The 21,973-nt window shown below is 50.4% G+C and overlaps 2 protein-coding genes across 18 annotated transcripts in view; one reads left to right on the top strand and one right to left on the bottom strand.

The window, feature by feature from the left end:
- Positions 1-2,429, bottom strand: part of GPR107 (G protein-coupled receptor 107) — a 29,360-nt gene extending 26,931 nt beyond the window's left edge. Inside the window, exon 1 of the mRNA XM_075260221.1 lies at positions 2,253-2,429. Within this exon, the coding sequence (XP_075116322.1) occupies positions 2,253-2,354 (102 nt within the window). The 5' untranslated portion in view covers positions 2,355-2,429. The remainder of the gene's footprint in view (positions 1-2,252) is intronic.
- A 4,488-nt stretch (positions 2,430-6,917) lies between these two features.
- The window catches only part of FNBP1 (formin binding protein 1), a 57,943-nt gene continuing 42,887 nt past the window's right edge, over positions 6,918-21,973 (top strand). For 15 of the 17 annotated variants that reach the window (XM_075260718.1, XM_075260733.1, XM_075260732.1 and 12 more), the window contains exon 1: positions 6,918-7,214. In XM_075260718.1, the coding sequence (XP_075116819.1) occupies positions 7,191-7,214 (24 nt within the window). In that variant the 5' untranslated portion in view covers positions 6,918-7,190. The remainder of the gene's footprint in view (positions 7,215-21,973) is intronic. The other 2 variants (XM_075260728.1, XM_075260726.1) reach the window with 1 other exon arrangement.

The raw sequence follows: 21,973 nt of genomic DNA, 5'->3' as shown, positions 1-21,973 counted from the left end.
CATTTTACACGTGTAAAATGTACAGAATACATGGAGCGTGAACTCCGTGTGAATGGGCCCTTAGCGTCACGGCAGACTCTACCTGCTCAGGAGGCTGAGGGCCTGCGGAGTCCAGGGGCCACTACTTAGGGCCTTCTTCAACTCTATGGTTGCTTCAGCCATCTTTTTCGGTGTGGCCTGCTGGGGGAGCAGTATATCAACCAGGGACAGAAATAGACTTGACAGGCTGATGAGAAGGGCCAGCTCTGTCCTGGGGAGCCCCCTGGACCCAGTACAGGTGGTGGGTGACAGAAGGACACTGTCTGTGGTGACCTCCATGCGGGAGAACAAATCCCACCCCATGTATGGGACCCTGATGGGACTTGGCAGCACTGTAAGTGACGTCTGCTTCACCCCAAGTGTGAGAAGGAGCTATCGCAAGTCCTTCCTCCCAACCGCGATCAGGCTGTATAATCTACATCAGACCAAGCAAAGACTCCGCACAGAGAACTAATGACTATGACCCTGCAGTCTTCCTTCTTTCTTCTTCTGTCCCTTAGCTGCTATGGACTCCTAGTATATCTTCTCTTCTCAGCATACGTGTGCCTACTTCTTCTGTATTACTAGGCTGCTGTAACATACTGAGTATCCGCACTGTGGGACTATTAAAGGATTATCTTATCTTTCCTCCTGTCCCTCTCTCTTTCTTCCTGCCCCTCTCTCCCTCCTCCTGTCCCTCTCTCTTTCTTCCTGCCCCTCTCTCCCTCCTCCTGTCACCCTCCTTCCTTCCTGCCCCTCTCTCCCTCCTCCTGTCACCCTCCTTCCTCTTTCCCTCCTTCTGTCCCTCTCTCCCTCCTCCTGTCACCCTCCTCCCTCCTCCTCCTCTCCCTCTTTTCCTCCTCCTGTCACCCTCCTTCCTCTCTCCCTCCTCTTGTCCCTCTCTCCCTCCTCCTCCTCTCCCTCTTTTCCTCCTCCTGTCACCCTCCTTCCTCTCTCCCTCCTCTTGTCCCTCTCTCTCTCCTCCTCCTCTCCCTCTTTTCCTCCTCCTGTCACCCTCCTTCCTCTCTCCCTCCCTCCTTCTGTCCCTCTCTCCCTCCTCTTGTCCCTCTCTCCCCCTCCTCCTCCTCTCCCTCTTTTCCTCCTCCTGTCACCCTCCTTCCTCTCTCCCTCCCTCTGTCCCCCTCTCCCTCCTCCTGTCACCCTCCTTCCTCTCTCCCTCCTCTTGTCCCTCTCTCCCTCCTTCTCTCCCTCCTCCTGTCACCCACCTTCCTCTCTCCCTCCCTCCCTCTGTCCCCCTCTCCCTCCTCCTGTCACCCTCCTTCCTCTCTCCCTCCTCTTGTCCCTCTCTCCCTCCTCCTGTCACCCACCTTCCTCTCTCCCTCCCTGTCCCTCTCTCCCTCCTCCTGCCACCCTCCTTCCTCCCGTCCCTCTCTCCCTCCTCCCGTCCCTCTCTCCCTCCTCCTGCCCCTCTCTCCCTCCTCTGCCCCTCTCTCCCTCCTCCTGTCACCCTCCTTCCTCCCGTCCCTCTCTCCCTCCCCCTGTCACCCTCCTTCCTCCCGTCCCTCTCTCCCTCCCCCTGTCACCCTCCTTCCTCCCGTCCCTCTCTCCCTCCCCCTGTCACCCTCCTTCCTCCCGTCCCTCTCTCCCTCCCCCTGTCACCCTCCTTCCTCCCGTCCCTCTCTCCCTCCCCCTGTCACCCTCCTTCCTCCCGTCCCTCTCTCCCTCCCCGTCACCCTCCTTCCTCCCGTCCCTCTCTCCCTCCCCCTGTCACCCTCCTTCCTCCCGTCCCTCTCTCCCTCCCCCTGTCACCCTCCTTCCTCCCGTCCCTCTCTCCCTCCCCCTGTCACCCTCCTTCCTCCCGTCCCTCTCTCCCTCCCCCTGTCACCCTCTCTCCCTCCTCCTGTCACCCTCCTTCCTCTCTCCCTCCTCCTGTCACCCTCCTTCCTCTCTCCCTCCTCCTGTCACCCTCCTTCCTCTCTCCCTCCTCCTGTCACCCTCCTTCCTCCTGTCCCTCTCTCCCTCCTCCTGTCACCCACCTTCCTCTCTCCCTCCCTCTGTCCCTCTCTCCCTCCTCCCTCTCTCCCTCCTCCTGCCACCCTCCTTCCTCCCGTCCCTCTCTCCCTCCTCCTGTCACCCTCCTTCCTCTCTCCCTCCTCCTGTCACCCTCCTTCCTCCCGTCCCTCTCTCGCTCCTCCTGTCACCCTTCTTCCCCCTATCACCCCCACCCGCCTCCTCTCCTCGCCCTCTCCCTTCCTCCTGCCCCCGGGCTGTACCTTGAGGACGAGATGATGGACTCTGGCCGAGCACAGGGGCAGTACCAGTAGGAGTAGTAGTACTTGTAGTAGTCCGGGGCCGCCCTCACTCCACAGCGCCATGTTTATTCCAGCATCAGCATCCCTCTCACTTCCGGGCGCAGGCCCCGCCCCATCACATGACCCGTCACCGCTTCCACCTGAGGCTGACAGTAACCCGGATGGTGACGTCACCGGCAGGACGGACTACGAGGACCAGCATGCTCCGGGGCGCGCAGCCTCACTGTGTCCGGGTCACTCGTGCTGAAAAGGATGCTGGGACTTGTAGTCCAGAGTGGGGAGATGTGTCAGTGCTGTGGTGAGGGGCTGGGAGAAGAATACAAGAGCCCACATGATGGACACCATGTCGCCTGGATACGGCTGCGCCATTTCTGTTTTCTGTCATGATCTTGTATAGACCCTTCGACAATCGCTGTATCGTAGACGCCACCTGAGATTCACATTGGCCCCGCCGTATATGATGGCGTCCAAAACCGCCACAAACTGACTACGGCTGTGTTCACATCTGCAGAATCCAGCACCACCCAATGGGCCCCACTGACTTGCTTGTGGATTGTAAGAGAATCTGCGACGGAGGCTCCAGGACATGTGAACATGGTCCAATGTGTGTGACTACCGCAGAGTTATGACGCAGGACAAGACCAGGGGACACCATCAAAATGAACCCCAAAAATACTGCTGTGATCCTATGTCCGAGTGCGATAAGAGGGACGGACCCCTGGAGATGCCGTCTACCCCCACAGGCCTGGCTCCCCTCTGGCTGAACAGCTGAGGGTTTGTTACAGTTGCAGTCTATCTCCTCCTCTGCCGACTCCAGGCTGCTACGCGTTAGGCTTTGTTCACATGTAGGAGACTGCGCCAAAGATTCAGCTGAAAATTAGTGGAGAGAGAAGTCCTGTACAGAGGACTATGGGGTCTGCGGGGGTCTGCGGGTAACCGCTGTTTTAGTAGGCGGGTTCTCCAGTATTCGCATCCCCCTGTGGGTCAAAAGAACCGAGATCCTGGTGCAGATGTGAACACGCTGTACCTGCGCTGATACACTGTAACACACCCTCAGCCGGGATGTAGCGATCAGTCATATTACATTATATAGTAGTGCAAGTACAGAATCCTGAACACGTCAAGTAATGGCAATATCAGGTCGTGCACTAAAAGCTGCAAGCCAACTGCACTGTGTGAATATCCCCTTAGAAGGATTGTCTAGGGTGTGCAGGTGATGGACACGGAGGAGCCGGCCACGCTGTGCGCTCACACCACACGTTGTGTTTCCACCTGTTCACACCACCATTGCTGGCCATAGAGGTCAATGTCGTCCGTCACTGTCCGTTTTTTCCCAAATCCATTATTATAGCGGCGATAATAACGTGAGGATGAAAATAACCGAGTGAAGAGGGATGTGAAGGGGCCGCTGGTCTTATAACGTTCCTGCCTATGGCTCACAGATGGTAATGGAGCGGTTGTCAGGAATAATGTACGCTATTTATGTGCATTTTTTTTCTGCACATGCTCAGAAAGCAGAACTTAACATAATGGACTTCCAATGGCAGTGTGAACTCAGCCCAACTTCTTGACAGTAATAGCGGCTACAGGTGACCGGGCCAAATCCTGCACATCAAAACGGCTCCAAGATCAAAGATACCGAGCTGTCCAGTATAACCCAATCTATACAATGGGCAAATACCATGTCATATGTGATCTCACCAGTCTCTGTAAGCTCAGTAGTCAGGACTTGGTCTCTCACCAGTCTCTGTAGTCAGGACTTGGTCTCTCAGCAGTCTCTGTAGTCAGGACTTGGTCTCTCACCAGTCTCTGTAGTCAGGACTTGGTCTCTCAGCAGTCTCTGTAGTCAGGACTTGGTCTCTCTGCAGTCTCTGTAGTCAGGACTTGTTCTCTCACCAGTCTCTGTAGTCAGGACTTGGTCTCTCACCAGTCTCTGTAGTCAGGACTTGGTCTCTCAGCAGTCTCTGTAGTCAGGACTCGGTCTCTCAGCAGTCTCTGTAGTCAGGACTCGGTCTCTCACCAGTCTCTGTAGTCAGGACTCGGTCTCTCACCAGTCTCTGTAGTCAGGACTCGGTCTCTCACCAGTCTCTGTAGTCAGGACTCGGTCTCTCACCAGTCTCTGTAGTCAGGACTTGGTCTCTTACCAGTCTCTGTAGTCAGGACTTGGTCTCTCACCAGTCTCTGTAGTCAGTACTTGGTTTCTCACCAGTCTCTGTAGTCAGGACTTGGTCTCTCAGCAGTCTCTGTAGTCAGGACTTGGTCTCTCAGCAGTCTCTGTAGTCTCAGGTTGTCAGTCCCTACATCACCACATATCTCTCATAGCCCTCTAGCCCACCATGAGTATGAGCAGACTCCTTGCAGTGATTCATGTATAGGAGTCTCCCCACGACCCCCTGTGGTTCCCTCTGTGGATTATACAATACTATCCTCTGCCCGCAATCTTTGTCTCCGTGTTGTTGGCGTCGATGATCCGCCTGCTCCGGCATTTTGGCAGCACTCAAGCTATCCTGCCACTGAACTCATTCCTCGCGCTGTGCCTGTGATTGTTCCGGTATCTCAGCAGCTCGCTGGGATGCCATATAATGAGTGTGTTAATGGCATCGATGATTATTATTTTTTATTATTATTGTTTATTTATATAGCACCATTAATACCATGGTGCTTTACATTTGGGGTTTACATACAATACACAAAATATACAGGTAGATATAATACTAACAGTGATCGACTGGCACAGTGGGGTAGAGGACCCTGCCCGCGAGGGCTTACAGTCTATGATCCCCCTCAGCTCCGCTTGAGGAGAACTCTGTGACTTCTGGCTCCTTCATAACTCTCGTTTGCGACAAATTAGATTTTCATTCTCCTGGCATGTTTAAAATTGGCAAACTGCAAATTTGGATTAAAGGTGTTTTCCCATCCAGTGTGTCAGCACTGCCTGGAGCAGATCAGATAATATGCAGATGCTTGTACACAATGGATTGAGGATTAGCTGTGTGATTACATAGAGAGATAACAGACCTGGGATCTGAGATAAGGCTGCAGCAGGAGCAGTGTAATATAGTATGTGACCATAAATCCACAACAGTGGTGAAGCCATGTCATTTACCAGGATACAAAGTAGTCGATGTGTTACTCCAGGTTACAGAGTATCTATGCAGTGGCGTAACTACCACCATAGCAGTGGTAGCAGCTGCCACAGGGCCCGGGACATTAGGGGCCCGGTGACAGCTGCTACCGCTGCTATCATTATGCTCGGAGGTCTTTTCGGACCCCCGAGTATAATGATCGGGGCCCCCTGTTGGTGGAATACTTTCCACCAACAGGGGGCCCCGAAGCTGCTGCAGGTCTGGCTCCTCTCAGCGATCCCAGGACGTTCCCCCCCTCTCTCCCCCCTCCCTTTCTCTGCTGTCCTCTGCCCACCAATGAGAGGAGGAGGCGGGGCTTATCCCTTCCGTCCTGCACAGAAGAGAAGAGGAAGAAGCTGCTCCAGGAAAATGAAACTGAAGCTACACAGGTACGTACTGGGGTTACTATACTTATTACTATCAGGCATTTGGGGGGATTACTTGTGTTTTAGTAACTCCATGTGCCTCATAGTAATAGCAGTTAACCCCATCATCTCCCTCACATTACCCCTGTTTGCCTCACCATAAGAGTTACTGATATGTGAGACATATGGGGGTAATAGTAATGAAGATACTTTATTATTACCTCCATGTCTCTCACATATCAGTAACTCTTATGTGAGGTACACAAGGCTTAATGTGAGGGACATGATAGGGTTAACTGTTATTAATATGAGGCACATGGAGTTACTAAATTGTAATGCACAGGACCAGATTTTTTTTTATCCACAATTTGTCCTGGTATAGCGGTCAGCGGTGACAGTATTTAGTCCTGTAGGGGCCACTAAGGGACATAATACTGTGTGCAGGGGGCCACTATTGGGTATGATACTGTGTGCAGGGGCCACTAAGGGACATAATACTGTGTGCAGGGGGCCACTATTGGGTATGATACTGTGTGCAGGGGCCACTAAGGGACATAATACTGTGTGCAGGGGCCACTATGGGACATAATAGAGCGCGCAGGAATGCGTAGGAGGGACTCAGTCGAGATTTTTGGTGTCGGGGGGGCCCCATGTCAAAAGTTCGCCACGGGGCCCCGCCATTCCTAGTTACGCCACTGTATCTATGGGACAAATGTCATCCAAATCCGGTCAGAGGTTTATGTGTGAAACTGTCACATGTATAATATTAGTATGATATATTATTATTATTATTATTATTATTATTATTATTATTATATTATTATTGTGTGTGGCGCTATGCCTCTTGTGGCCGCCAGGGGTCGCCGCCGCTCCTTCTGCGCTCACTACAGTTTCTATGTACTAGTTGCTGGCTCCGCCCCCTGCCGGAGCTCTCGCTAAACCGTTATCCTGTGTAGCGCGCGCCCCCGAGCTGTCAAATCTGACCGCGCCCCCTAGCAGAGATTAGCTGTGGGCGGGGCCTGTTATCCGCTAGCATCCTGATGGCCACGCCCTCTTCCAATTCCTACCACCTAGCAACTGAGGGCGGGGCTTGTGATTACACTGCATGAGCTGAAAGGCCACGCCCATCCGTAGAGCGCGCGTCTGTCTGAGGGTGCGCGCTCCCGTGGTTCCTCCCGTCCTGGCCGCGCTCCTGCATCTCCGCTGGTCAAGGGGGGGACGCCCGGAGATAACACCCGAAACCCGGCCATACACCCGGCACTACCCGGAGACAGAGCGGGGCTGAGAGCGGGACACACTGCCGACACACCGGACACCAGCGGCATCTCCTCAGACACACCTCCCCGGGAGACTGCCCGTTATCCTGCGGCACTGAGCGGGCCACCGACCCCGCCGCCCCCCGGGACACCATGAGCTGGGGCACGGAGCTGTGGGTGAGTGACGGCCTGTATACCTGCTGTAATCCTGTATATACCCTCTGTATGCTGCTCGTATATTGTATATATCCTCCGTATACTGCCCATATACTGTATATACCCTCTGTATATTGCCCATATACTGTATATACTTTCTGTATACTGCCCATGTACTGTATATACCCCATGTATACCTGCTATAACCCTGTATATACCCCCTGTATACTGCCCATACCTCATATATATCTGACATTTCCTGGTTATATCTTTTGCATATAGCCCATACGCCTGTATATACTCCCCTATATATGGTATATGCCTGTATTTTCTGTATATATCTCTTTATACAGCATATATACATTCATAAGCTGGATATTCCCTTTGTATAGAACCCATGTACTATATAGGGACCATATACTTGTATATTTCCCCTGTACAACCACCTGTATGATACTATATAAAACAAGCATATGCTATACTATATATAGTCATTGACAGCCTTGTATATATCAGAATACTCATCTATATACAGTCAGTATAGACGTTTATATATACCCTATGTAGCCCTGTTACAGGCCACACATCTATCTTTGTATAACCTTATATGCTCCATAGAATCTATATACAGCCCGTATACATGTAACTATATGTCTGTATATAGGGGCCATCTGTGTCACCAAATACCTTTCGGTATACAGTCTACCTCGTGTATATCTCCTTCTTTGTCCTTATGTAGAGGTTAGTGGCTCCCCGTATACAGGCCGACCTCAGCTATACTGTATACAGAGACATAAGGAGATGCAGACAGCACCGCCAGATATACACCCCGATATACAGGAGCCCAACTTCTACAGCCTGTCATTATCCTGTACCCCCAGTATCAGCCTGTCATTATCCTGTACCCCCAGTATCAGCCTGTCATTATCCTGTATCCCGAGTATCAGCCTGTCATTATCCTGTACCCCGAGTATCAGCCTGTCATTATCCTGTACCCCGAGTATCAGCCTGTCATTATCCTGTACCCCGAATATCAGCCTGTCATTATCCTGTACCCCGAGTATCAGCCTGTCATTATCCTGTACCCCGAGTATCAGCCTGTCATTAACCTGTACCCCGAATATCAGCCTGTCATTATCCTGTACCCCCAGTATCAGCCTGTCATTATCCTGTACCCCCAGTATCAGCCTGTCATTATCCTGTACCCCGAATATCAGCCTGTCATTATCCTGTACCCCGAATATCAGCCTGTCATTATCCTGTACCCCGAATATCAGCCTGTCATTATCCTGTACCCCCAGTATCAGCCTGTCATTATCCTGTACCCCCAGTATCAGCCTGTCATTATCCTGTACCCCCAGTATCAGCCTGTCATTATCCTGTACCCCGAGTATCAGCCTGTCATTATCCTGTACCCCGAGTGTCAGCCTGTCATTATCCTGTACCCCGAGTGTCAGCCTGTCATTATCCTGTACCCCGAGTATCAGCCTGTCATTATCCTGTACCCCGAGTGTCAGCCTGTCATTATCCTGTACCCCCGAGTGTCAGCCTGTTGTTGTCTTGTCCCCCACCCCCCAGGTATTGGGAGGTTGTTGTCTACTCTAGGTATTGGGGGGCCGTTGTCTTGTACCCCTTTTTCTCCTGTCTCCAGTTATTATGACATTTCTAGCACAGCCTCTATGTCTGGGGTTGTCAGATCATCTTTTACTTGCTGTTGGTGTCAGTTCTGTGGCTGGTCTGATGATGGCGCTGTATTCTACTCTACTGATGCATTGCTGGGAATACTGGTTGAGCCAAGATGTCTGCCCTGGCGTACCATAGAGCAGAGCTTTGCAACCATTGCCTCTCCGGCTATTGTGTGACTACAACCTGCAGCATAACATGTCATCCTCAGGCTGGGAGTAGTAGTTAAAGGGATTATCTGTCATGTGTCCTTTATGTTGTGATGGGGGGGGGGGGGGGGTAGTCGTTACTTTGTATCTGGAATTGTTTGTAGATAATGGGCTGTTTGATACAATGTTGGAGACTCATCGAAGTGGGGGAGGGGTAGCAGGACTCGCTTTACAGCATCTCTGCTGTGACTCATGCAGGGGTTTCCTGATCGGGGGCTCCCCCCTCTGTTCATAGCTCATATACAGAGGGGATCTGCACAGCAGCGGGCAGCCCCCGATTCATCTCATGGCTGAACCACATTTCCCAGTTTTTGGTGAGGACTTTGATTTACTGCTCTGATTCTGAGTCTTCTACTCCAGACACATCCAAAGCTGCATCCACAACTGAGGGTCAAACTATGGGTCTCATCTAGGGCTGCCCATGGACGGTTTGCAGAGAATTCTTGTCTTGTCACCAGTCTGGATCTCCCTGATACAGCTCCATGTGATAAGCGGCACCACATTGCTTTGTTTGCTGCTTATCTCCACTGCTTTATACATGTTGGGCCTGTGGGCACATAAGTTTGGGAGGGCAGAATTGTGACTGCAGCTCTCGAAGTGACTGGAGTGTAAGAAGAGTAGGAGAAAAGTCGACATTCTCTCACTGACCTGGAGATGAACAATGTGACCTTTCTGGGATTCTCGTATTTGGCGCGTTTCGGTTGTGTTGAGATCTGCGGCCGGGCCTATCCGGATGGGTTCGGTTTGTTTGCTTTGACTTGTTTACAGCTGTCTCTCTATAATGGCTGCCGGCCAGAAGAGTCATATTGTAGATGAGATAATAACCATCCCTTTAAATGGTTTAAAGGGCCCGTGTACATACATGTAATATTGTAGGGATATACCATTGTATAATTGTGGGGGTGCGAGCCAGTCAGTCACCAGTCAGTGACCATCTCAACCCAACCCCCTCCCTCCCCCATATTCTCAGCTGTGTTCCCCCATTTGGGTCCTGGGGTGCCCTCCGCTGGGTGGAGGTGACTTTTCATCCCTAAATCTTCAGCATCCTGAGACGTCCTCTGCTCTGTGCGCTGAAGACTTGCACAAGGACATGTTGTAATTCAGGCCACTCCGCGCTGCTTCCTCCTCCCGGGGTGCAGATGTCTCTGCTGCTCGCCCTGTGAGGCTGCCAGGAACACCCCGTCCTATTATATCTATGGTGTAATGGGTGAGTCAGTTATATCAGTACCTGGAAAAGCTGCATGGCAACAAATATGGCCGCCAATTCAGATTCCCTAGCCTGCAGGTCTTGTGAAAAGCTGATTATTTGTGTATCACCCAGCTTTCCCAGAAACAGACAAAATCAACTAAATGGACCAGTCGCTTACACTTGGTTCACATTAGCGTTCAGGTTTTCATTATTCTGGTCCGCATAAAGACTTGAAAAATAGAGACCCTGCCCGCTAAACAAGCAGTTATAAGTGTAAACCCGCACACCCCATAGACTATAATGGGGTCAACCGCTGGATATATACTGAAATGGCCGAGAGCAAAGTCCTTGCACGAGTCTCCTATACAAGTGTGAATCCAGCCTTATAGTGATCATGGGGGCAGGAAAGTTCTACATTGTCATTAATCGCATTGAAGAAAACTACAGTCAGACTCACCCCGACTTAGAATGGCTGATAACAGATAGTGCAAGAGTTCTTCAAGTGTGCGGAGACCAGTTGTGTGGCATCATCACGCACATGTACAATATGAGTCTAAAGCTGGGAGTGGTACCTCAACTGTGGAAGACATCTTGTGTGGTACCAGTCCCAAAGAAACCCAACCCGATGTGCTACAATGACTACCGACCTGTAGCACTGACATCCCACCTGATGAAGGTCCTAGAGAGACTGGTCCTGACACACCTACGCCCCCTAGTGAGCTCCGCTCTGGACCCCTCCAGTTTGCCTATCGGCCGGGCATTGGGGTAGATGACGCCATCATTCACCTTCTTCATAGAGCTCTCTCTCACCTGGAGAAACCCGGGAACACTGTGAGAATAATGTTCTGTGATTTCTCCAGTGCGTTCAACACCATTGAGCCAGGACTACTGAGGGAGAAGCTGAACCTTGGTGGAGTGGACCATCACCTGTCCTACTGGATCCTAGACTACCTGACAACCCGCCCTCAGTATGTGAGAGCCCGGGACTGTGTGTCTGACACTGTGATCTGTAGTACGGGGGCACCACAAGGTACAGTTCTTGCCCCATTTCTCGTCACACTGTACACTGCTGACTTTAGGCACAACTCCTCCAGCTGTTACTTACAGAAGTACTCCGATGACTCTGCTATAGTCGGCCTTATCACTGATGGCGACGATAGGGAATACAGAGACTTAAACCTGGACTTTGTTGAATGGTGCCAGCAGAACCAGCTCAGGATTAATGCTGGGAAGACCAAGGAGATGGTGGTGGACTTTGGGAAACGGAGAAGTGCTCCGACCCCGGTGGAGATCCAAGGGACATGTATTGAGATAGTCAGGACTTAAAGTACCTGAGTGTGATCCTCAATAATAAACTAGACTGGGCTGATCACCTGGAGGCGCTGCACAGAAAGGGCCACAGCAGGCTCTACCTGCTCAGGAGGCTGAGGGCCTTCGGAGTCCAGGGGCCACTTCTTAGGGCCTTTTTCAACTCTGTGGTTGCTTCAGCCATAGTTTTTGGTGTGGCCTGCTGGGGGAGCAGTATATCAACCAGGGACAGAAATAGACTTGACAGGCTGATCAGGAGGGCCAGCTCTGTCTTGGAGAGCCCTCTGGACCCAGTACAGGTGGTGGGTGACAGAAAGATACTGTCTGTGGTGAGCTCCATGCGCAAGAACAAATCCCACCCCATGTATGGGACCTTGATGGCACTTGGCAGCACTGTAAGTGACCGACTGCTTCACCCCAAGTGTGAGAAGGAGCTATCGCAGGTCCTTCCTTCCAACTGCGACCAGGCTGTATAATCTACATCAGGCCCAAGTGGAGATCATCCTGCACTGAAAACTAATGATTATGACTATGAAGTCTGCCTTCTTTCTTCTTCTGTTCCTTAGCTGCTATGGACTCCTAGTATATCTTCTCTTCTCAGCATATGTATTTCTACGTCTGTAATATATTACTTTGTATTATCCTGTATCTGTATTACTAGGCTGCTGTAACATTCTGAAATTTCCCCAATGTGGGACTATTAAAGGTTTATCTTCTCTTATCTTATAGTAGATTGTAGTCCTCTGTCCTACAGTCAGCCTATCTTCTCCTGACATGGCTGATAACAGATAGTAATAGATTGTATTCCCCTGTCCTACAGTCGGCCCCTCCTGACATGGCTGATAACAGATAGTAATAGATTGTATTCCCCTGTCCTACAGTCGGCCTCTCCCCTCCTGACATGGCTGATAACAGATAGTAATAGATTGTATTCCCCTGTCCTACAGTCGGCCTCTCCTCTCCTGACATGGCTGATAACAGATAGTAATAGATTGTATTCCCCTGTCCTACAGTCGGCCTCTCCCCTCCTGACATGGCTGATAACAGATAGTAATAGATTGTATTCTCCTGTCCTACAGTCGGCGTCTCCTGACATGGCTGATAGCAGATAGTAATAGATTGTATTCCCCTCTCCTACAGTCGGCCTCTCCTCTCCTGACATGGCAGATAACAGATAGTAATAGATTGTATTCCCCTGTCCTACAGTCAGCCTCTCCTCTCCTGACATGGCTGATAACAGATAGTAATAGATTGTATTCCCCTGTCCTACAGTCAGCCTCTCCTCTCCTGACATGGCTGATAACAGATAGTAATAGATTGTATTCTCCTGTCCTACAGTCGGCCTCTCCTCTCCTGACATGGCAGATAACAGATAGTAATAGATTGTATTCCCCTGTCCTACAGTCAGCCTCTCCTCTCCTGACATGGCTGATAACAGATAGTAATAGATTGTATTCTCCTGTCCTACAGTCGGCCTCTCCTGACATGGCTGATAACAGATAGTCAGCTTTACCTCTGTATATACTCCTCTGTATACTCTTTCGTATATTCCGTCACGGGATGTTTTTCTTCTCTGGTTATGCCTAAAGCTGAGTTTACTATTCGGGGTTTCTCTGGAGCGGTGCATTGTAGCTGCATTGAGCTTTGAGGTCACATGACTTGCAAGCTCTGGTCTAGTTCAGACGATGCTTTATCTCAGGTCTACCAACAGCTTTGGATGTAAATAGAGCAAAAAAGAAAAAAGATTGAAATCTTGATTGCTGAGATTTATAAAAGTAGAGCTCTGCTGTGCCAGCAGTGGACACCCCTCATATACCCCCCCCATACACCCCTCATATCTCCCCCCCATACCCCCCTCATATACCCCCCCATACACCCCTCATAATCCCCCCCCCATACACCTCTCATATACCCCTCATATACCCCCATACACCCCTCATATACCCCCACCCCCCATACACCCCTCATATACCCCCCCCCCCCCTCATACAATGTATTTTCTGGTGTTGTGAAGCATTTCTTGTCTGAGCCATGTGACATCTGACCGTCCAGTCATATCTTGGTCCCTTATAGCGCCCCGATATATAATTCCTCCACCGTATGTGTAACTGTTATGCCTGTGTGTCAGTCTGTACAGCAGGCGGTCTCTGCGGTGGCCTGTGGCCTCTCACCCCCTCCTCTCTCAGCCTCTCGCCCTGTGACGACGTCACCCTGTTTTTTCTGTGATGCAGCCTCATAAATAGTCATTGATTGAACCCTAGAACTATGCATAAGAATGAGGGGTGTGAGGAGCGGCACATTCACAGGAAGGTTGTGCGGGATTAACCTCGTGGTTTGCAGCCTCTCCCCATAGAGATGAGTCACGTTCAGTCTCTGACAACCGGCTGCCTCCTGTCCACAGCCTTGGAGCACCCAGAAAATTTATCCAAATTTTCCAGGGTGTCCTGAGGCCCCTGAGATGTTGCATCTGTTTCCTTAGGTTTTGCAACACACCCCGGGATCTCAGCGTACTATTTCATGAATAGAATGCTAGATTGTCAGTATAGACTGCTATGAAGTCTTTACAGTAGAAGAGCTATAACAACTAGGTTTAATGGCTTTGCAGGGTCTTTGGAAAGCTGGGTTTTCCTTGCAATAAATCATATATAGAGCAATGAATCCTTCCAGGTATTCACACATGGGTGTTTTACATGATGGACAGAAGTGTGTCACTGGCTGGCAGCAATTAACGTTGTGTATAATAATTAGCGGGTAATATTCGCAGGGCGTGCGTCCGCTGCGGCACAATCCCTTCGCTCATTAATATTCATCTCATTCTTTGCAAGTTTGACATAATTACAGTAACTCGCAGATATCACATCCGCGACTGTGACGTACGAAACGCCCTGGAGACTGCCCGCCATGACAGCGGCTCCCCTGTAATAACCATACTAGTCCTGGCTGATAGCAGAGAGCAATAGCCTAATACAAAGCTGGTCATCTCTGACTATATGCTGCCGTCCTTGGTATAGTATGGGGGGTGGCACTGGGGTCCTTGTCCCCTGACTGGCACTTTTGGGGGCAGGATTAGGGGTACATTTGCTGCTGTAGTATTGATGTTCTGTGCTGCGTCTTGGCTGATAACAGAGAGTTTGGCGGTACTCGTTCTTAGGCTCCCAGTATTGGGAAAGGATTTGGTGGGTGCAAGTGCCATGATAGTTTAGTATTGTGGCTGATAACAGAGAGTATGTGGTGACTGTGATGTTGGACATTGCATCGTCTGGGTTTGGGTAAGGCCTTGTCCTGTATGAGCAGTCTCAGGGGCCCGGAGATTCTGGGTGTGGCCCCTGTAAGTGTGCAGCTGCTTCCAATAGTTCAGAATCCATAGGTAAGCAGTGTCCAACTTCTGGCTCCTCAGAACTTCATTACCCAGCATGCTCTCTTAGCCAAACATTGTCAGGGAATGCTGGGAGTTGTGATTTTGCAATTGAGAAAATGCAAAATACTGCCATACTGTACAGTAAAGAGAGCCTGGACCCCTCATGGGAGGGGGTGTGGCTGCAGATTATAGGGGTCCAAGACCCCACCAGTGTAGCCGATCAAATCATCACCTGTTATTACCTGCTGCTGGTTATTTTCTCACTGAAAATGCCAGAACCAACCCCCCCCCAAGGCCCCCGCCTACCCAACAACCTGACGCCCCCAGAACTGTATAGTCATTCTCAGTGCTGACAATTCTCAAGGTGTTGATTAGTTTATTACACATCTGTATCACCAACGTCACCACAATCACCGACCCATGTCAGGAGAGGCCGACTGTAGGACAAGTGACTACAATCTATTACTATCTGTTATCAGCCATGTCAGGAGAGGCCGACTGTAGGACAGGGGAATACAATCTATTACTATCTGTTATCAGCCATGTCAGGAGAGGAGAGGCCGACTGTAGGACAGGGGAATACAATCTATTACTATCTGTTATCAGCCATGTCAGGAGAGGAGAGGCCGACTGTAGGACAGGGGTATACAATCTATTACTATCTGTTATCAGCCATGTCAGGAGAGGCCGACTGTAGGAGAGGGGAATACAATCTATTACTATCTGTTATCAGCCATGTCAGGAGAGGAGAGGCCGACTGTAGGACAGGGGAATACAATCTATTACTATCTGTTATCAGCTATGTCAGGAGGGGAGAGGCCGACTGTAGGACAGGGGAATACAATCTATTACTATCTGTTATCAGCCATGTCAGGAGAGGAGAGGCCGACTGTAGGACAGGGGAATACAATCTATTACTATCTGTTATCAGCCATGTCAGGAGGGGAGAGGCCGACTGTAGGACAGGGGAATACAATCTATTACTATCTGTTATCAGCCATGTCAGGAGGGGAGAGGCCGACTGTAGGACAGGGGAATACAATCTATTACTATCTGTTATCATCCATGTCAGGAGAGGCCGACTGTAGGACAGGGGAATACAATCTATTACTATCTGTTATCAGCCATGTCAGGAGAGGCTGACTGTAGGGTGTAGAGTTTATTGTATGCTGCTGCTCCCTGTTATCAGCGCGATCTTGTGGGTATAGGACTCTTCCTTAGGTAGTCCCCGTGTCCTGTTCTTGGTCTCCTTCTCAGAATAGGGTCTTCTTGTGCTTGTGGGCTTGGACAGATCTCCAGTGGTCAGACCAGACCCGGGCGCCGCTGATCCCATTTCTGCCATATATCCACATGTGACTGACCGAAACCCACCAGATCCGTGACGGGTTGTGTTAGGAGGTGAGGAGTGGTCTGCGTCTTGCTGCATGCACAGACTCCTTCACGGATTTGGGTTCCATTTTCTCCAGTTTCGCGGCAGACACATTCTCAGCCTGAATCTTTGCGTTTCTCTGATATCTTGTTCTTGTTGGATCGGGGAGTGTTCACCTTGTAAATAAGCCTAACAATGATCAGGATTTGGAGTTCTGTCCATCCTTTTATATCTGTTTTATATATCCAAGTCATCTTATAGGAGACTCCTCTGATAACCATTTTATCTTCCTTTTCCCCCTAAATTCAGTGTCTCACAAGTTCTCCCTTCTTGCTTTTCACATAGTAATTATCTGTTCCTGGAAAAGCTGGGTGAGCACCTGAATGTCTTCCTCTACAGATCAGTCTTCACTTACCTTTTTTACCTTAGTTATGCAGTGACCAGTCCATTCTGCTGTTCATTAGCTCTATCTGCTCCTGGGAAAGCTGAGTGCTAACTATCCTAGGTATATCTTACTGGTACCTAGCGGCGTGGGAATGACTAGTTTTTCTTATCTGGGCAGTGAGATGATTGACTGTCACCCAGCTTTTCTAGCATCTTGTACATCACTGAGGGCACAACGTGGGCTCACGGGAAGTAGGTTAATCTAATCGTGCAGGGTTCTTGGAAAGCTGAGTGAGTCCTATGGGAGATGCTGCCACCCAGCTTTCCCTGTATCAGATCAGGCTGTTGTAGGTTGCGGGCAGTGAGGGGTGTGCTGTCTCCTTGTATTATTCATGACCTGATAACACAGGAGCGGTGTTTTCCTTGTGGCCGCTCAGTACTTCTGTAAATGTCTCCCCATTTTCCGCCCTCCCACGGCCATACCGGGCACATTCCTCTCCGTCCTGAGACAAAGAGCCGCCTCTGTCGTGTCCCTGGCGCAGCCGCCAAACTCGGGACCCGTGACGTGACACCATGTCAAAATGTTATTGTACTGGAAGTGGTCAGTACTGGAGACCAGGCTGATAGAAGTGCTCTATCGGTCTCTGGGAAAGCTGGGTGGTCACTTGTGTGACTTTAGTCACAGCTTTCCCAGGCTCCAAAATGTTATGTTGTTAATTGTCGTTGCTGTGTCAGGATGCTGGTAAAGCTGGGTGACAACCATTATGACCTGCATTACATGACCCACATGGGTTGTCACACAGCTTTCCAAGTCTCCTGAGAAATCTAAACTCTTATGTTGTCCTCCTTACAGTTGTTACCCAGCTTTCCCAGAATCCATAGTTATAGTGCCGTTTCCGTATGGCAGGGTTCCAGTGACACCCCTGTCTTGTGTCCCGGTATCTGACCCACTGTATCGCCTGCTCTTAAAGGGATATTGTCCAGTTTTTTTCTCCGATATGTCCTGCTGTTTTCCATAGCCTGTCTCCGCGGTCTCATACCTGCGTATTGTTTCTCGGCACAATGCCTGTGTTCAGGTGCTGTGTATAATTTATGAGGGGCGGCTGGGGTGGCAGCTGCAGATCCGGACCCTCCTCCCTACAAACGTGGCATTGATAGAAGTGGTTGTTGTTTGCCGTGTCACATAAATGGCGCTGTGACGTGACATTGCTGCTGGTTGCCGCCGTGTATACTTATTTTCTGATTCTTTGCTTTGCAAACAAACATGCAACACGTTCCAGCACAGACGGGTCCCAGCTGAGCGTGAATCACCGCAACACCAGCCAATAGTGATGATTAATGAGCGCAAAATGTTTACAGATCCTCCTTAGCGGTTTAACACTGGCGCAATCTGTTCCCTGGAAGAGTTAATATCTACAGAAGGGTCATCTTGTGCCGCTTGGTGTATGAATGGAATGCCACCACTGCAGTGAAGACCGACACATACACAGGCGGGGCCGTAATAACCAGATCACGTTCTTAATGGACCCCTGAAGTTGGGGCAGAAATGTAACCCGGCCCGGTGGAGCTGGTGTCCATTATGTCTTCTCCTAGGGGATGAATGAGGAAATGGGATTTTATTAAAAACAAAATAAATCCTGGAATTCCTGGAATTTTATTCAGCAAATATTCTGCGTAAGAACGTAAATTACCTGAGCCGGGGCCCAGCCGAGGAGGCGCAGGAGGGGTGGTCTATGAAACACCATTGTTATGAAGCTGTGGATGGTGGGGTTAGTATGTGGAGGGCTCCAAACTGAAATGGCTGATAACAGATAGTAATAGATTGTATTCTCCTGTCCTACAGTCGGCCTCTCCTCTCCTGACATGGCTGATAACAGGTAGTAATAGATTGTATTCCCCTGTCCTACAGTCGGCCTCTCCTGACATGGCTGATAACAGATAGTAATAGATTGTATTCCCCTGTCCTACAGTCGGCCTCTCCTCTCCTGACATGGCTGATAACAGATAGTAATAGATTGTATTCTCCTGTCCTACAGTCGGCCTCTCCTGACATGGCTAACAGGGAGCACTTGTACTGTGTCCTGTATGGAGTATATAGCTATTTCTGCCAGGTGTAGCTCTGCCCTGCTGTGATGTGTGTAGGGTGTAGCATTGCCCCGCTGTGCTGTGTGTAGGGTGTAGCTCTGTCCCGCTGTGCTGTGTGTAGGGTGTAGCTCTGTCCCGCTGTGCTGTGTGTAGGGTGTAGCTCTGCCCCGCTGTGCTGTGTGTAGGGTGTAGCATTGCCCCGCTGTGCTGTGTGTAGGGTGTAGCATTGCCCCGCTGTGCTGTGTGTGGGGTGTAGCATTGCTCCTCTGTGCTGTGTGGAGTGTAGCGTTGCCCCGCAGTGCTGTGTATAGGGTGTAGCATTGCCCCTCTGTGCTGTGTGTAGGGTGTAGCATTGCACCGCTGTGCTGTGTGTAGGGTGTAGCATTGCACCGCTGTACTGTGTGTAGGGTGTAGCATTGCCCCTCTGTGCTGTGTGTAGGGTGTAGCATTGCCCCTCGGAGCTGTGTGTAGGGTGTAGCATTGCCCCTCTGTGCTGTGTGTAGGGTGTAGCATTGCACCGCTGTGCTGTGTGTAGGGTGTAGCATTGCACCGCTGTACTGTGTGTAGGGTGTAGCATTGCCCCTCTGTGCTGTGTGTAGGGTGTAGCATTGCCCCTCGGAGCTGTGTGTAGGGTGTAGCATTGCCCCTCTGTGCTGTGTGTAGGGTGTAGCATTGCCCCTCGGAGCTGTGTGTAGGGTTGTAGCATTGCCCCTCTGTGCTGTGTGTGGGGTGTAGCATTGCCCCTCTGTGCTGTGTGTAGGGTGAAGCATTGCCCCGCTGTGCTGTGTGTAGGGTGTAGCATTGCTCTGCTGTGCTGTGTGTAGGGTGTAGCTCTGCCCCGCTGTGCTGTGTGTAGGGTGTAGCATTGCACCGCTGTTCTGTGTGTAGGGTGTAGTATTGCCCTGCTGTGCTGTGTGTAGGGTGTAGTATTGCCCCGCTGTGCTGTGTGTAGGGTGTAGCTCTGCCCCGCTGTGCTGTGTGTAGGGTGTAGCATTGCACCGCTGTTCTGTGTGTAGGGTGTAGTATTGCCCTGCTGTGCTGTGTGTAGGGTGTAGTATTGCCCCCCTGTGCTGTGTGTAGGGTGTAGCTCTGCCCCGCTGTGCTGTGTGTAGGGTGTAGCATTGCACCGCTGTTCTGTGTGTAGGGTGTAGTATTGCCCTGCTGTGCTGTGTGTAGGGTGTAGTATTGCCCCGCTGTGCTGTGTGTAGGGTGTAGCTCTGCCCCGCTGTGCTGTGTGTAGGGTGTAGCATTGCTCTGCTGTGTGTAGGGTGTAGCTCTGCCCCGCTGTGCTGTGTGTAGGGTGTAGCATTACACCGCTGTTCTGTGTGTAGGGTGTAGTATTGCCCCGCTGTGCTGTGTGTAGGGTGTAGCTCTGCCCCGTTGTGCTGTGTGTTGCTCTCGCTGCTGATTGTCGTGTTTTTGGCGTGCCTGCACGTTGGCCGCTCCTGCGCTCCCTCATTCCTTTCTACTCCCTCTGATCTGGATGAGTAAATCTTGTTTTTCTCACTGCTGCAGATGTGATTTCCCAGCCAGAGTCGGAGGATTTATATAATCACCACCCGCCGCTACTACAACCCCTGCCGTCCACTGCTGCTCCTGGGCTCGGGGGAGGCTGCGTATGTGCAGTCAGGGCTGAGCCGCTTGATGCCTCAAGTTGGGCCCCGGATCTCCCTCTGCCCTCATCACCATCACTATCCATAGTCACCCGATGTCACCCATATTTATCACCTGCTATAGTCTCCCATATTCATCACCCTCTATAGTCATCCGATGTCACCCATCATCATCATCACCCTCTATAGTCACCCATCATCACCGAATGTCACCCATTATCACTATCCATAGTCACCCAATGATATCACCATCACCAACCATCATAATTTTCAGTCTTTATCACTCATAGTCATTCACCATCTTCACCCCATGAGATACATCACCCATCATATTCATGTGCCTCCATCACAATCGTTGCTGCCTTACTATCATCACCTAGCACAGTCGGCCATCGCTTTGCCTTTTCCGGACTCCCGTTGTACTTCACTATTGGACGTGTCATTTAGGCTTCGTTCACATCTGTGTTGCAAATGACCAGGAGAGAGACACCTGTCAGACCCTATTCTAGTTATGTGTCCGTTGTTCTGGTTCTCTTCCAACAGATAGGCCGACCTAGTGTCAGGAAGCCGGAAAAGCTGGGTGACAAGCCTCATAGCATCTGTAATACGAGTGTCTGTAACACAGCTTTCCCAGGAACCAGAAAGTCCTAACTAAGTCCTGGGTTAAATTTCCTGTTATTTTTTTCCCTCTGTATATATTACTCTGTACAGTCGGGATTTTCCCTTTAAGATCACGGGATGAGGGGAAATCTAGGTCGCTCTGTGTTTCCTGCCCTGGGGTCACCCCGGGGGTCAGCGCTGACAGTGATGGACGCCTTGGGTGAGCTGATTTTGGCTGGGACTCAATGAGCCGGGATTCTTCTCAGTACATTCCTTCTAAATAAACTCAGCAAATGGGCTCTGAGTCATTGTGAGCGGCCGAGGGGGGGTGAAGACTAATGCAATGTCACCCCCGGCTTCCAGTAATACTCATCTGATATCAGATACACCGGGACTGCTGTGATCTCCTCTTCTCCTATCATCTCCCCAAAAGTAATGGCCCCTAATTCCTCTTCCTAGATGATATTTTCCAGCACTACCGCCAAAGGATGTGCAGATAAGTGATCACTGATGTCAGACCATTACTTGGCTCTGAACCCACCACTATACACTGGTATCAATGCCCTGAAATCACATCACCTTCTGTGTGCAGTATTAACTGTCTGCAGACCCCACCGATAGTCTCACAACCTGCACAATCTAGAAAGCAATTATATTTAAGGGGGTATTCCATCCGATCACCTGCACAGTGTACTGATCCTCAGTTATATCCTGTATTATACTCCAGAGCTGCGCTCACTATTCTGCTGGTGCAGTCACTGTGTACATACATTACATTACTTATCCTGTATTATACTCCAGAGCTGTGCTCACTATTCTGCTGGTACAGTCACTGTGTACATACATTACTTATCCTGTATTATACCCCAGAGCTGGGCTGCGTATTCGGGTGTAGTCGTGGTGTAGTATATGGCAGTGTATTCGGATGTAGTTGTGGTGTAGTATGTGACAGTGTATTCTGGTGTAGTATATGGCAGTGTAT

This window comes from Leptodactylus fuscus, chromosome 11 (assembly GCF_031893055.1).
Source record: "Leptodactylus fuscus isolate aLepFus1 chromosome 11, aLepFus1.hap2, whole genome shotgun sequence".
NCBI lineage: Eukaryota > Metazoa > Chordata > Amphibia > Anura > Leptodactylidae > Leptodactylus > Leptodactylus fuscus.
This window is presented reverse-complemented; position numbering and strand designations above follow the sequence as displayed.